Source organism: Misgurnus anguillicaudatus, chromosome 3, assembly GCF_027580225.2.
Source record: "Misgurnus anguillicaudatus chromosome 3, ASM2758022v2, whole genome shotgun sequence".
NCBI lineage: Eukaryota > Metazoa > Chordata > Actinopteri > Cypriniformes > Cobitidae > Misgurnus > Misgurnus anguillicaudatus.
Window position 1 is genome coordinate 17815719 of NC_073339.2, and position 15488 is coordinate 17831206.

General features: G+C 37.0%; 1 protein-coding gene across 1 annotated transcript in view; it reads right to left on the reverse strand.

Moving 5' to 3' along the window:
- Nucleotides 1-631: 631 nt before the first annotated feature.
- The window catches only part of LOC129444359 (von Willebrand factor A domain-containing protein 7-like), a 32761-nt gene continuing 17904 nt past the window's right edge, over nt 632-15488 (reverse strand). Inside the window, exons 8-16 of the mRNA XM_073862484.1 lie at nt 15020-15156; nt 14591-14707; nt 14219-14425; nt 7573-7705; nt 6970-7122; nt 6663-6752; nt 4056-4328; nt 3598-3890; nt 632-1866 (exon numbers count right to left, since the gene is read on the reverse strand). Of these exons, the coding sequence (XP_073718585.1) occupies nt 1474-1866; nt 3598-3890; nt 4056-4328; nt 6663-6752; nt 6970-7122; nt 7573-7705; nt 14219-14425; nt 14591-14707; nt 15020-15156 (1796 nt within the window). The 3' untranslated portion in view covers nt 632-1473. The remainder of the gene's footprint in view (nt 1867-3597; nt 3891-4055; nt 4329-6662; nt 6753-6969; nt 7123-7572; nt 7706-14218; nt 14426-14590; nt 14708-15019; nt 15157-15488) is intronic.

A 15488-nucleotide genomic window follows, 5' to 3' on the forward strand; every position in this document is an offset into this window, starting at 1 on the left:
TTTAACCAAATACACAAAATAACGTTCTTTCAGCAAAGTAATAGAGGCTCTTTAAATATTTATATGTGGTTATATAACAGTTCAATATATAGATTACAAAGCATTTTAACTGAAAAATATCTAGTATTTTCTGATTTCTTGTGGACAGTAGAACTAGTACTGTTTCATTTCAAATGTTTATTTTTATTTCTGTGTTTATATCTCCCTTCTTGCTATATATAAACTTCCCAGAAATGTTTATAACTTAAGGGTTTTTCTCACCACAGTGCCCATTTTCCCAATCACAGGGGTCTATAAGGCATTTTGAGTTGTTATGAAACAAGATTTATTGTGAAAGATGAACTGTTAAAAATTATAATGGATAATATTTTTCTTTAGATTTATACATCCAAAATTACTTTAGCCAGTTATTTAAGTTCAAAATAGCGATATGTTGTATTTATAAAATCACACTTTCCACACTTAGACACTATCTAACACAGTTAAATTGTTTCTTTATACGTAACATAAATAAATGGATGAATGTTTTTTAAATGATTCAAACACAAACATATTTAAAATTTAAATGTGGATTTAATTGTATTAACAAATATATAAAATGATATTAAGAACTTTACACAAAACTTTATAGACCGTTTCAGCAGTAACAACATAAACAAGCGGCTGTCGCGGTCCGCATGAACTTCCGGTAAACTCCGCTAAGAATAAATAACAACAAAGTACTTTAAACGTAGTTTATTTATATAACAAGCAAAAAACCAATACATAGATTACCCAGGAAACCAAAACATTTGTTATTTTCGACGAGGCATTTGTTCAAGAGATTAGTTTAGCAACTAGTCAGACCATTAAAAAAACGAAACCGGAAGTAAGGTTCGGATCCAGACGTGTATCACGTGTGTCTGATGAAACCGTCTATAGGTTTATGTTGTTTTTAGTAAGCATGCAATTTGACTCATAAGGAACTCCTGTTGAGCTAAAGCAAAGCAATCTATTTCAGTATACTATATTTCATAAAAATCCAGGACAATCTAGGCGGATTTATTTGGCAACATTTTCACAATTGGACAGGCAGATGTTAAAGTACCTGATCATTACATTTATTAATCACATTTATCAATTTGTTTTGGTCTACTGCTTCTATTCTACATATACATTATTTTTTTAATTTATAAAATATTCATCAGAAAAACATAGAGATGCTCCTCTTTGAATGATCACAAAGCAAAAATAAGTCATTATTGTACTTAGATACATGGGTAAAATTTCTTACACAGCGTAACAAACAGCGCTCTTACATCTAAGCGTGACAGACAGACAGTGTGTCAAATTTCTTACACAGCGTAACAAACAGCGCTCTTACATCTAAGCGTGACAGACAGACAGTGTGTCAGAATAAAAATCTATGTAAATATGTTTACTCAGCATGTTAACACTATATCTTAATATCCAGAATGGGCCTTAAGTTTCCCTTTACCACATAAAGAAAACAACAAAGATGAAAAGCAAAATAAACTTAAATGTGGCAGCCATTGAGAGCTTTACTGACGTGTTTGTGGCAAATTTCTTTTTTATAGAAGTGAAACATGTCCCCACATGTCCCACCCCATCAACAGCCACTACCTGCACCTCTGGAGAACAGCAGGAAGCATTGTAGAAAGCTACGGTCACATTAGTGCCATCCTCACTCATTAGTTGACTTGTACTGAGAGAGCCGTTGCCGATGTTTATGAACACTTTGGCTATGCCTGTACCATTACCATCATTCAGGTTTGCAGAAAGTTCCCATGATGCATTGCTGCACACCACAGGGCAGTCAGCTTTAATGCTCACTTTTTCACACACAGGTTTAGAGACATCAGTTATCTGTCGCAAAACAAGAATAATTGAAGTGAATAAGTGTGTAGCAGTCAGGCCCGGTACTAGGCTTGCTGGACTGGGGGGGCAGTCAGGATTTTTGGGTGGGCAGCCATTTCTCGACTAAAACTATTCATACACTAAAATTATGGATTTTTCAATCAAATATTATTTTGCATATGTCTTATAATAAAAGGCCATTTATATGTCATTTTGCACGTTCAAATTTTAAAAGTAGATGCAATTAGATTAATGATTTATAATGTTATAATGATTACACTTAATGTAGTTTTACACATTAAGTCACAGTTAATGAAATCAGGCAAGCAGGTGATATGAATACAAAGCTGTACATATAGCTATATTTTATTAATGTTTACACTGCATTTAATCTATTATTTCACTTATAGATAAATTAAAGCCATTCTTATACCTACCCTACCCAACATATACCTTTATTCTAAATAAACACTTCTTAGGAACTTTATTTCCACCTCTCAAACATTTTCTTCATTTAAAATAATGCATTTTCAATGTGATATGTGATAAGCTTTATTTTCATTAAATCCTGACCCTATCATACATGCTGCTGCAGCAACCTCAAATATCACAACAAAGCACAATGCTTTAAATAATCTATTTTGAAACATCATGTAAGCAATTTGACATGCATGACAAATTCGTCAAAGGTTATCCTGTTTGCCTATAACAGCACCAGACAAAAGCACAAGCCCTAAAATACTGTAAGTGTGATTTGCGACGAGACCAAAGATAAATCACACTGCTTTGTTCACAACACAGCAAATCAGATATTATACGCAACATTATAAAATACAACGTTTTACCTTATGATGACCTTGCGGAGTGAAAGCTCCTCCTGAACTTAAAAGTCTGTAGATTTTTGCGTGTGAAGTTTTTCTCAAACGCGAGCTGATGAGCTGACGAATGACGATGACAAAACCGCTAAAATGTGATTTTAAAACTGCACGCGATGCTCAGCTGTTACAATACTGTATATTTACTGTATAACGATCTTATATCATTTATATCTACTAGATAGTATGCCACAACCAAACTGCATATTCTAATTTTAATAAACAGAACTACGTCTAAAACAAACACATTAAATGCTGCTGGAGACTTGCCATTGGCTGTTGTATTTGAATGAATAAATAATGAGGTGAGTCTAAGAAAGGATAAGGGGCTATTTTGGGCATGTTTTACTATAAAAAAAGTTGTAATTTAATATGTGTTGGGTTATTACGTTTATGTAATACTAAATTGCATTGTTTCTGATATATATTCTAAATATGTGTTTTATTTTTGAGTTACCGTCATAGAGAACAGTAGTACTTTTCCTGTGACTTAAATACTGCTGAAAAGACCTCCAAGGCTTGAATAAGCTAAACAGACGATAGTGGGCAGGAGCTGTAAACGCTAGCGCTTGCCTAAAGGAGATATTTTTTGTTTAAAGAGACTCCGTTATTTTAAGGTTGGCTGGACATTTTTTGGGGGGGCAGAAGGAAAATCTGTGGGGGCAATGCCCCCCCAGCCCCCCCATAGACCCGGCCCTGGTAGCAGTTGTGTTTGTTATGGTTTTAAAAAAATGACATGGTTAATATTGTTCACAAACAAACAAGGAAAAATAGTGTCAAAAGATACAGTAGAAAATTACTGTAGACATGCAGAAGCAGTGGTAAATGTTAATGAAAACGGTTAATTGTTCATTCTTGGTTTTACCTCAGCCATGACGGTGAGTCGCAGTGTCACATAATTCAGGTCAGCGGACTCTTGATCTTCTGCCTCAATGATGAGAGTGACATCACTCCCAGACTCTGTGTTGGAGGGCGTGATCAGTGTTGCGGTTCCCTGAGTGCTTCCTCCTGCTTTCCCACTCAGGGAACTGGGGAAAGAGACTTTGAAACCACGGTCATTCCTGGCTCGGATGATATAGCTGCCTTTTGTTTCCTTACTGGTCAATGTAAAGTTGACATTCAGAGGGATTCCAGGCTTTAAAGTGCTCTGTGAATCGGCCGTGATAAAGGTAAGAATGTATTCTGTAAGCGTCATACTGGGCAAAACTCAGCAAGTACATTCAGGGTACTGTATGTTTACACAATTATTTTCAAAAACTTGCACTTAAAAGCCCGTTGCTGTTAAGTCACATGCACAGTCGACAAACATTGTCTTTAAGCTCACCGTGATTTTAATGCTAGAGGCTCTTTGTTGAGTGGATGACTGTCTCTGGAATTGGCCGAGTGAGGATCCATTAAGGTCATTCAACAGACCTTTCAGTTGGACTACAAATGGCCATTCTGGGATTCTTTGTAAGTGTATCAGGTAGTCTGACCCACCCAATGATTGAATGGTTCCATTAACAGTATTCGACCCTGAAGCTTCAACTAGAAGTACGTCAGTCACTGTGATCAATTCACCTCCAGTCACAGAAAGAAACAAGGTGCCATTTCCACCTGTGATGACAGAAACAAAACATTTTCAAATACATTTTTACATCAGTCATTGTTTATTTATATGACTGATGATGTTACATTTTTTTAAATGCTTTTAAGTTTACATGAATTGATTAACGTATAGGGCTGTCACTTTTGAGAAAAATCTAATTCGAACGGATATCGAATATTATGCAATGTATCCGAATATATTCGAATATCTAGATGCCCCCCCCGCTCATAAAAAAGCATCGTAACGGAGATTCAATCACAAGTTTATTAACAGTGACAGTCATAAACAGTACTGTTATCAACTTATGAATAACAACTTATATGAAAAAGAAACTATTCAGAACAGGTACAAACAATAACGTGACAACTTAAACAGCAGCAGGAGTAAAATAGCCGCGCTCGTAGATTTCGACGGAAAACTCAGCGGAATTCCGTGGATTTAATGCCCGTAATTGACAAGCACACATATCCCGCGCTTAACCGTGTTTGTGAGAAATAATCTCATTGACAACAAGCACATATACACAGCCTAATGCGAACGTATTAACACAAGCTTTTTATTCTGCTATTTAACATTATAAACAATAACATACCATTTTATATACAAACTATAATTCTATCTTGACATGCACGTGACATTTGGTTCATGTTGGTCCAATGTTCCCTCTCTTGCGCACAGTTGCCGTCGTCGGTCTCACTCTCATCCTCCTTCTTATGGAAAGAGCCTATTTGTGGATATATGTGCATATATGAAACCTATATGCAGCTTATATGCACATATATGCTGCATATATACAGCATATATGCACATATATAAAAATATATATGCGCATATATGCAGCTAATATGCATATATATGCAGCACATATACAGCATATATGCACATATATAATAATATATATGCACATATATGAAACCTATATGCAGCTAATATGCACATATATGCTGCCCATATACAGCATATATGCCCATATATGATAATATATATGCTGCATATATGCAAAATTGTATATGCACATATATGCACCTCAGGCCATATAGGTCACCTGTATTGCTTCTTCATATCCACATATGAGCCCTATAAGTTATGTCTCCTATAAAGCAGGATCTGGTAATTTTGTAGCTCATATCTCACTTTGGCAAATGTCATACATGCCCAGCTTATATTTTCTATTATCAAGGCAATAACTAAGAACTAACAAAAAAATGCAAGAACTTATGTATGTGCAAACACATGAAATTTGTGTCACATGTAATTGGCATTTTATGGAATTTAACTACACTCTATGAAAGGATGTGTTAATCCTATTTAACACACTATGTGTCATTTCATTTTGATTTTGAGTTTAAATATAGAAAAGGGACAAGATGTGTTAAAACAACACAAAGTGTGTGTTAAAAATAACACAGAGTTGTGTTAAGTTAAGGACAACACATTAGATGTATTATTTTTACACATTTGTTTTAAGAGTGTTACAATTTCTGCACAATTTAACAGCTACTGTTCCAGGTCCTTAACAGCGACAGTAGCGCAGATGGTATAGCGACTTGTCTTATGAATCAGAAGGTTGGGTGTTCGAATCCCAGCAGTGGCACATGGGATTGCATTTTTTTTTGTGATCGGAAGGTTGGAGGTTTGAATCCTGGCTCCTGTAGGTGCAGACTGTCATTGGTTGGACCTTTATTTATGTTTAATTTATTAGAAGCTACAGATTTTAATAATTTTACCAATATATAGGTTAACATATATGTGCATATATGTACATATATGTACATATATGTACATATAATATAGGAAAACGGACAATTGTTTGAATCCTGGCTCCTGTAGGTGCAGACTGTCATTGGTTGGACCTTTATTTATGTTTAATTTATTAGAAGCTACAGATTTTAATAATTTTACCAATATATAGGTTAACATATATGTGCATATATGTACATATATATACATATATGTACATATATGTACATATAATATAGGAAAACGGACAATTTTATATATGTCACATATATGTAAAACCTATATCAAAACCTATATTGAAACATATATGTTTATATATGTTTTTTCCCTATTACGAGGTGTTAGACTGTAAAAAATGCGCTACATATTGCATTTTAAAAACCAGATGGGTTATTTATAGTTCGAATACGGATATTTCGCGTCATGTTTGAATGCATATTCGAATATCGAATAAAAAGTGACAGCCCTATTAAAATGTACAGTATACTATGCACAACATGAAACTATAATAGTCACAGATGAACTCTGTCCATTTTAAATTAAATTTGACTTTTAGTAATAAGCATTTTTATATTTGGCAAAGATGTTAGCGAGATCATTACCACTGATAGGGCGATTGTCTTTTGGCACTAAGTCCCCATGAAGTCCTTCAGACCCCACGAAGGTGAAGAAAAAATTAAAATAACTCTGACCTGTGTTAAAGTGTATAATGCAGATAAATAATTTGCCACATACTGATAAACAGGCTGTAATTCATTTCATTTGGGAAAACAGACATTTTACGGCACTTAAAAAGCAGTATTATAGCTAAAACTAATTGTCCTGAACTAAATTTAGGCACAGAAAAAAAAATGTAAGATTATTATTTTTCCAAATGACATCTACAAACAAAACATGAATCTCTCTTACCCCTGATTTTAATGGTGTAGGGGCTTGCAGAGTTAATACTGATGCCCCATACCCCTTTCTGATTCTTTGAGTTGAGTTTAATTCTCCATAGATTCCCCACAGTCTGAATGCTACCTAGAGGGCCATCTTTCACTGATCCTGACTGAGATGCACCTGAAAGAGCAGGCACACATCAGCTCTTTGATACATGCCATATGGTTTACACTTGTGCCATATTTACTAAATTAGCATAAGAGCGCAATTCAAAAATGTACTGAGAAGGTGCACATTGAAAAACACAGGCACAACATCTAATTTCCGTAACAACCACAGTAATTTAAGACATGTTTTCTTGAAAATTAAATAGTGGCACAAATACCAGTAATTTGAAAAGCGCAAACCTTAGCCACAATGCAATAATCAAATACTCTCTTCCCATAAAGTTTGCAGCTCCAATATATGCAAGAAGGTCATGCGCAAAAATAACTATGTCCACATTTTTAGCGCCAATTCTTTAGTGCTTAATTTTCAATTAAAGATCTTCTTTAGAATTGCCTATTACTTTACACTTAATAATGTGCAGTTAGTGTCATATTGTCAAAATATACAGTATGTCTAGCTCACCTGTTGGGTTGTAGAGGGTAAAGACTGGAGAGACCCCTGTGATATACAGAGTCACATTGGACAGAGATGAATCCAACACAAAAGAAAAATGTTCTGCCGTGGCTGGATTTCTCACTACCTGAAGGACAGTCACCTTTAAAAAATATATGTATACATCAAATTAATGGGTACTACATGTTTATATAATGTAAATTGCAATGTTTAAAGTTCATCATTTACATTTACATTTAGTAATTTAGCAGACGCTTTTGTCCAAAGCAACTTACAAATGAGGTAAACAATAGAAGCAATTATAGCAACACAAGAACATCAATACATAAGTGCACTGGAAATAGTCTCATCAAGTCTAACACAGTATACATAGCCAAGGGTAAGGGTTAGTTTTTTAAAAAAATTTATAGATAGAGATAAAGAACAAAGGAAAATAGAGAAAGATAGTAAGTCCTATTTTAGGAAGTGAAGTGATGGCGGAAGATATGGGTTTTTTAGCCGATTCTTAAAGACAGCTACTAGGGGTGTAACGATACACCAATGGCATGGTTAGGATCAATTTACGGTTTTGGAGCCACGGTTCGGTCCGATTCGGTTCGGTTTGCTGTGGGGGTAGGGTTCATGTCATTTTACCAGCAATGCTAAGGAACAATAGATTAACTTAACTTAATAATTACAACAAAAATAACTTGACTTTGTCTTTATTAACTTTGCCAAACAAACTTAAAATCAAACTTTATTTGTAGTAACGCAGGACTGTAAATAGCTGTTTATCAGGTGATGAATATCATTACTTAGCTAAAATGCTGAAAATGTTACTGTTGAAGTCAACTAATGCATGAAATAAATGTACTATTAATCTGTAAATTGGGTCAAGGGAATCATCACACACACACACACACACACACACACACACACACACACACACACACACACACACACACACACACACACACACACACACACACACACACACACACACACACACACACACGGTCCAATCAGCGCAGACCGGTTCATTTGGTTCACCTTTCCCCCTCGTGCGCGTTGCAATATCACGTGAAATGACATGCACTTGTCACGTGACATGACATGCACTTGGAAAACAGTAACTTAGATAATATTTAATATTATAATATTAAATAATATAATATTTAGAACAGCATTTAAAAAGCTATTATTAGTCGTTACTAATACAATTTAATCAAATGTATGCAAATAATTTTTTGTTTAAATCAATAGATTAGTTAGTCAGAGATAAGTGACATTAATCTCAACAATGGGCAGCAAGAAAGCACCGCGGCACACCACGAGAGTTCCGCAATTCGTATCCTGGGTGGTGTATCCCGATCGGTATGTTCAGTTTGTAATATCGTTACAAACCTAATAATAAACTACTAATAATAATAAACTCTCCAACAAGCTGCTTCTACAACTCCTGACACCTATTCAACAATAAAACGCCACAACACCCACAAGGTGGCATGAGTTTCAAAACTCAGACCGAACCAATGATGTGTTCCACACAAGCTGAGGCCTCTTTTGTCATTGGTCACGTGATTTCTACTATAGGTGTGTTCGACTTCATGCGGCGCTGCGCAGACCGATCGGCGGCTGCCTTGAAGCAGTGCATTCCGGTTAGTATTTTTGTCCGACTTAAGCTGGCGCTGCAGGCACGTGACTGTGTCATGTGGTTTTTAAGTACCGCGAGAGCGATTCGAGATCAGCCGCCTGAGTTAGCCAGCGCAGTTCCCGAAGAGGAGCTGCACGGGCTGTAATGACGACACAGCTGTTTCAAGATTGGTCGGATTCACCACATGACAACAATCACGTGTGTTTCGTGTGTATTTTCACGCCCTCAATTCCACAAATGCTCACAAATCTGTATTTTTATAGCAGTTAAAACTATTTTAATGTAGTCGCGATGTTATATTGTGTCATCTTCATCAAAATAAAATGGATAAAAAACGTAGACCCCACTACATTGGTATTTAAATAATATATGCTTAAACGTAAATGCAGCAAACTACGGGAACCTCAGCGCGTCCGACTTCACGTCTCCGTTTTCAGCTCCTCCCCACCTGCACGCGGCTAATCTCGCCGATCGGTTCCATCCAGCCACAGCCGATGTCGAACACACCTAATGCTGAATAAAGTCGTAATTCTTGCTATTTTTGGACCAAACTGTATTTTCGCTGTATCAACACAATTTTACTGACCCACTGATGTCACATGGACTACTTTGATAATGTTTTTATTACCTTTCTGGACATGGAAACCATACATAGATTTTCAATGGAAGAGACAGAAAGCTCTCGGAATAAATCTAATGTTAAAATATCTTAAACTGTGTTCCGAAGATGAACGGAGGTCTTCCGAGTTTAGAACGACATAATGGTAAGTCATTAATGACATTATTTTCAGTTTTGGGCGAACTATCCTTAATTCAGTAGTCACGCTGTTCCCTTTGGGGGCGGAGGCGAAAACACAAGCTTATACAGTATGTAAATATACACACAGACAATGACGCCCCCCGCTGCACGCTAGAATCTCCGGAAAACAAGCCTATTTTAACCGCAAAATGTACGCTTTTAAATATACATAAACTGCTATCTCAAACATGGAGAGGCTTCTTTGTGATCTCAACTAACAGATTCTGCAATAAAACGAAAATTACAAATTTTGAAAAAAAAAACTTTGTTTCTCATTTTCTCGAAACTTGTGCTGCCGACTTGTGTCCCTGGTTTCCGTGACGGGTCACATTTTTGCACCTTTTAAATAAAACACCATTTGGATCCTGCATTAACTTTTTAGTACAGCACATCATTTCCTTTTTCTACTCCAACTGGTTGGCTCCCTTACAGGACCACAAGCCATCGCTCGGTGACAGTTTTGTTGTGAGTTGTTATAGGAAGCCAGTGTAACTTGACAAAGAGAGAAGTGACATGCACCCTCTTTGGCTCATTGAAGACCATTCTTGCCGCTGCATTCTGAATCATCTGTAGGGGTTTGGTTGTGCAGGCTGGAAGTCCAGCCAGTAGAGCGTTGCAGTAGTTCAGCCTGGACAGGACAGGAGCTTGAACTAAGACATAATATTGTAGAGGATGAACCTATGAGTGTGGGTGGTGCTGGCAACATGCTCTGTGAAGCTAAGCTGATCATCAATGACGACTCCCTGGTTTCTGGCTGTCCTGGAAGGCGTGATGGTCGAGGAACCTAGCTGAATGGAAAGGTTGTGATGAATCTTTGCTTCAGATGATATAACAAGCAGTTCTGTCTTCGTAAGGTTAAGCTGGAGATTGTTGTCCTTCATCCAGAGTGAGATGTCCCTCAGGCATGCTGAGATTTGCGCAGAAACTGTGGGATCATCAGGGTGGAACGACAAGTGAAATTGAGTGTCATCCGCATAGCAGTGGTAAGAAAAAAACATGTTTTCGAATGACAGAACCCAGGGATTTCATGTGTATCAAAAAGAGCAGTGGTCCAAGCACAGAGCCTTGAGGCACCCCGGTATCAAGACGTTGGGGTTTGTAGACGTCTCCACAATTTAAATCCATATGTACATCTATATATTTATACATACTGTAATTATACCCACCTGTTTTACTGCACCACTGTTTGGTCCCAGAATAGCCAAACTACCCTAAAACCTATTGAGAGGCTTTATAACCATGCTCTCAATTTTTTAGACAAAAAGCCAATTCAATTTCATTATTGTTACATTTTAAATAAACATACAATTTTAAATTTTGTTAATTTGGTAATCTTAGATAAATAACTTTGTTTTTTAAATGTTTGATTGGACTGGCACCTGAGGTACTTCGTAATATTGTAAACAGGCTGGAACCCTCCAACAAGAGCTGGTATACGTGGAAACTGTAAAGTTTCATTCTGTAAAACATCTTTTGCTCAAAATGTTTTTTTCTGTGAAAGGAGCCAGTCTGTGGAACTGGCTTACTACATATATAAAGACTCTAACTAAACTGTCCACCTTCAAAAAACTAACAAAAGCCTGGCTCATACAGCAGCAACAGTGTGATCATGTTATATTGGATTTATACCTGTGTGTGAGGTGTGCATCTCTGTGAGTTAGAGTAAATGTGTTAATTTACCACACTTATTTTTACTGGTTCTAATCCTGCGTTTACACCAGACGCGGTAGAGGCGGCAAGCACGAGTGATTTCAATGTTAAGTTGAATGGCGCGAATTGAGCGTATGGCGCAAATGGTGCTTTTTGTGCATTTTGCATTTGACGCCCTGAAAAATTTGAACTTTGGCGGATTTTCACGCCGCGTTAACCAATCAGGAGCCTGCTTGCTGCTGTGGAGGCAGCCCCGCCCGGAGTCACTCATTCAGCATGATGGCTTGATATTGTCCGTGAGCAGTCACCCGGAGCTATACTATACAACACAATATTTCTATAGAGACAGGAATAAAAAGGACCTCGCTTGGAAGAATGTCAGTGAGGGCATTGGGCAACCTGGTAAGTTGTAAATACACATTTCACTTTTGAGTCAGGTGACGTTTATCGACCTGCAAAGCTTTTTTGAAGCTACACTGTAAAAAAATTCTGTAGATATTACAGTATTACTGGCAGTTGGTTGACTTTACATTTATGTTATTTACTGGCAACAGTTTGTTCAAAGTTAAATGAACATGAAACATTTTCATTCTTTATCTTCTACTGGCAACCAGCTGCATAATTACAGCAATTTTTACAGTGTAGCTTCAGCACCTGACGCACAGCACAAGGAAGGTTGGAGTGTTAGCAATCTTCTCATAGCCTATAGGCTATATGTATATACAGTCGATATATATATCTCCCAAGGTTTTTTTTTCCCTCCTAGGACTTTTTGTTCCTCCCAGGCTAAAAAAAGTCGGGAGGTTTTTCTCCCAGGGGGTTTTTCACGTGACGTTTATCCAGAGGCGGACAGAGTACACGGGTTCATTACTTGAGTAAGAGTACATGTCTACTCAAGTAAAAGTAAAAAGTACTTGTTTTTAAAAGTACTTGAGTATCAAGAGTACAAGAGTACATTTTTAAATTTTGCATTACTACTGCCACAGTGCACATTGAACCATGTGAGATGATTGACAGCTGTACAGCAAATGATGGAGCTCTGAGGTCAAATCTGACATGAATCAGGAAGAGGAGACACACATTTCACTCCGTTCGCTCTTTGAGCTCTTCAGATCGCATAATTCAGTGGAAAATGAATAGAAATCTTATTCTGTAAGACTAAATATTTTACTAACATGTGATAATTAATCATTATTTCTCCAAATATGCGCACCACGGTACTAATAGCCCTGGCGGATTCTGTATATTTTATGTATTTGAATACAAATAAACCAGAGAAGACGAGAATAAATGTTTAATGATTTCTATTCAAAATAACGAACGTTTCAGATTAATTATTTTGCACTCCTGGCATAAATTAAGAAATGAATGTCACTGCAAACCAGTTTTATAACAAACAGTGGTCAAATGTCGAAGCTGGAGTCTTAAACCTGTTTTGTGATGCTGAGTTTGTCCAGATCAAGTAAGAGTGTGATGTTTTGAAGAGTAATACATTTGAAAAACAATAATCCGGGATCACCAGTGATCCCTGCCGCTCTCAAGGGGTTGAATTTTTGTAAGCGGTGATGAAGCTCTGTTTTGGTAAACACAGCAAACACTTAAAGTGAAAACTATCATTAACGTGTTTAAAAAATTTAAATAGTCTGTCGAGGTGGAGCCTCGGGTTGTCACATTCCCAGGATGGACCTGCTGTGTCTTCATCCATTGTTTCGTCCATGGTTTCTTCTCTTATCTAAATCTGACTATTGGGACTTTGGCGGAAAGCTGAAGGTGATAGCTGATAGGCTGTCCCAATCAGTGGCGCCTGCACAATCCAATCACGTTTGAGAAAAGGGAAACAACAATTCGAGGGTTTCAGAGATTTTTCTTTTTTTCCTTTTTTTTAGAAGAAGTAACGGGTACTCACGGTTATGGATAGAAATGTAGTGGAGTAAAGAGTACAATATTTGCCTCTTAAATGTACTTGAGTAAAGTCATGAGTACTCCCCAAAAATAATACTCGAGTAAAGTACAGATCCCTCAAAATTGTACTTAAGTACTGTACTCAAGTTAATGTAGTCCATTACTGTCCGGCTCTGCGTTTATCGACCTGCGTCGTTTATTGCCCCCTATAGTAAGGTGATGAAATACAAACCGGTAACTCTCTCGATAAATGCACATCAGCCATCCTGCAAACAGAAAACCGCATAGCACTTGCCCCTCCCACATGAAGCGGATTTTGCTTCTGACACGCATCAGATGCTTGCTTTTTCCGCACGTTTACTTCGCTCTAGACGCGCAAATGCATTCAAACTGTTCAAGTGGCAAACTAAGCGCAGTAGACGCGATTTTGACTCCTGAAGCGCGCGGTTGGTGTAAACGCAGCATAACTGGTTTTTGGATATTTTATTGTATTTATCTTTTAACTTCATTATTATCTTAACTGTTAAAAGCCCTTCTAGGGACAGGTGTTGCGAATAAGCCATGGCTATAAACACTGTGCTACAGGCACGAGACTGATGTTTTTCTTTGTATCTGTCCCTTTTCAAATAAACAATACATAAAAAATAAGTAAATCAATTACTTTAACATACCAGAGCAGATGCAGATGAATCAGTAATAACTGTCGTGGCCTGAGACAGTGTACTCTTAGTGACCTCTATTGCCTGTCCACCAGAAACATCTGCCAAGTCTCTGTACAGCTGCATTCCTGACCGAGACATTCTTGTTGAGGAACGCTGAGAACGTGAGACGTGCCTTCTTTTGCGTAATGAAAAGACTTTTGTCAGCATGAAATTGACCTGGGTTTTGGGAGCACACAAAGCAAAGAGTGAGACAGAGATGCAAAAAATACAGATAGAAATATACAGATGTTTCAGATGTACAATATACAAAAATGTTTCATCAACAGAGTTGTTGCAACAAATAGGGCAGTGGTAACGGATGAAGAAACTGCAGGCACTTACTCTTGACTTGGTCCATTCTATCATGGCTCGAATTGTGCTTTCTAATCCAAAGTCTTTTGCTCCAGCATCAGTAAACACATAAATGTCTGAATATGGAGGAGCCATGGCCAGTGCCAGCTGAAGAACAAAAACAAACAACAAAAACAGAAAGTACGGGAATTTTAGCCATACAAACTTTAAGACTTCAAAACACATCCTTTTAAAGTTAATTTTTAGGCAGTTAAAATGCAGTCTTATAGTTGAGTGCCATAAAGCAATGTGAGATGCGATGATATGCTGGGATAAAACCTGCTGGGTTATTGTTACCCAACCATGAGTTAAAATAACCCAGCAGTTGGGTCATTTTTAACCCAGCAGTATGTTTTTTCTTATAGTGACCCAGCCCTGAGGTAAAACATCCCAGCACTTTTTAGAGTTTATATACAGTACATACATATACATGGAAATGCCCAGCTCAAGTCCTGATAAGCACATTTCTGGTTCATCTCCTCCGCCATTAGCTTTGAGCAAACTGATTGCCTTTTTGAAATTCTCTGCATTCCGAGTTTTTATTAATGGTCCAAAATCTGTATTCAATAAACATATACAATATCTCACAAAAGTGAGTACAACTCTCACATCTTCTCAAGGTATATTACTATGAAAATTAAATTATTTTAGTCAATGTGTGTACTTGTATTGCAATATTGATTTACTGTCCTCTGAAAATAACTTAACATACAGCCATTATTGTCAAAATAGCTGGCAACAAAAGTTAGTACACCCTTGATTAAAGTTATTAACAGATGTACAGTATATAGTTTATCCATGCAAAATCACATGTCCTATATAAATGGGGGTTTCTTCTATTAGAGCTGTTTAAATTTAGTGCTTTCAGTACAATTCTTTTATATGTTGA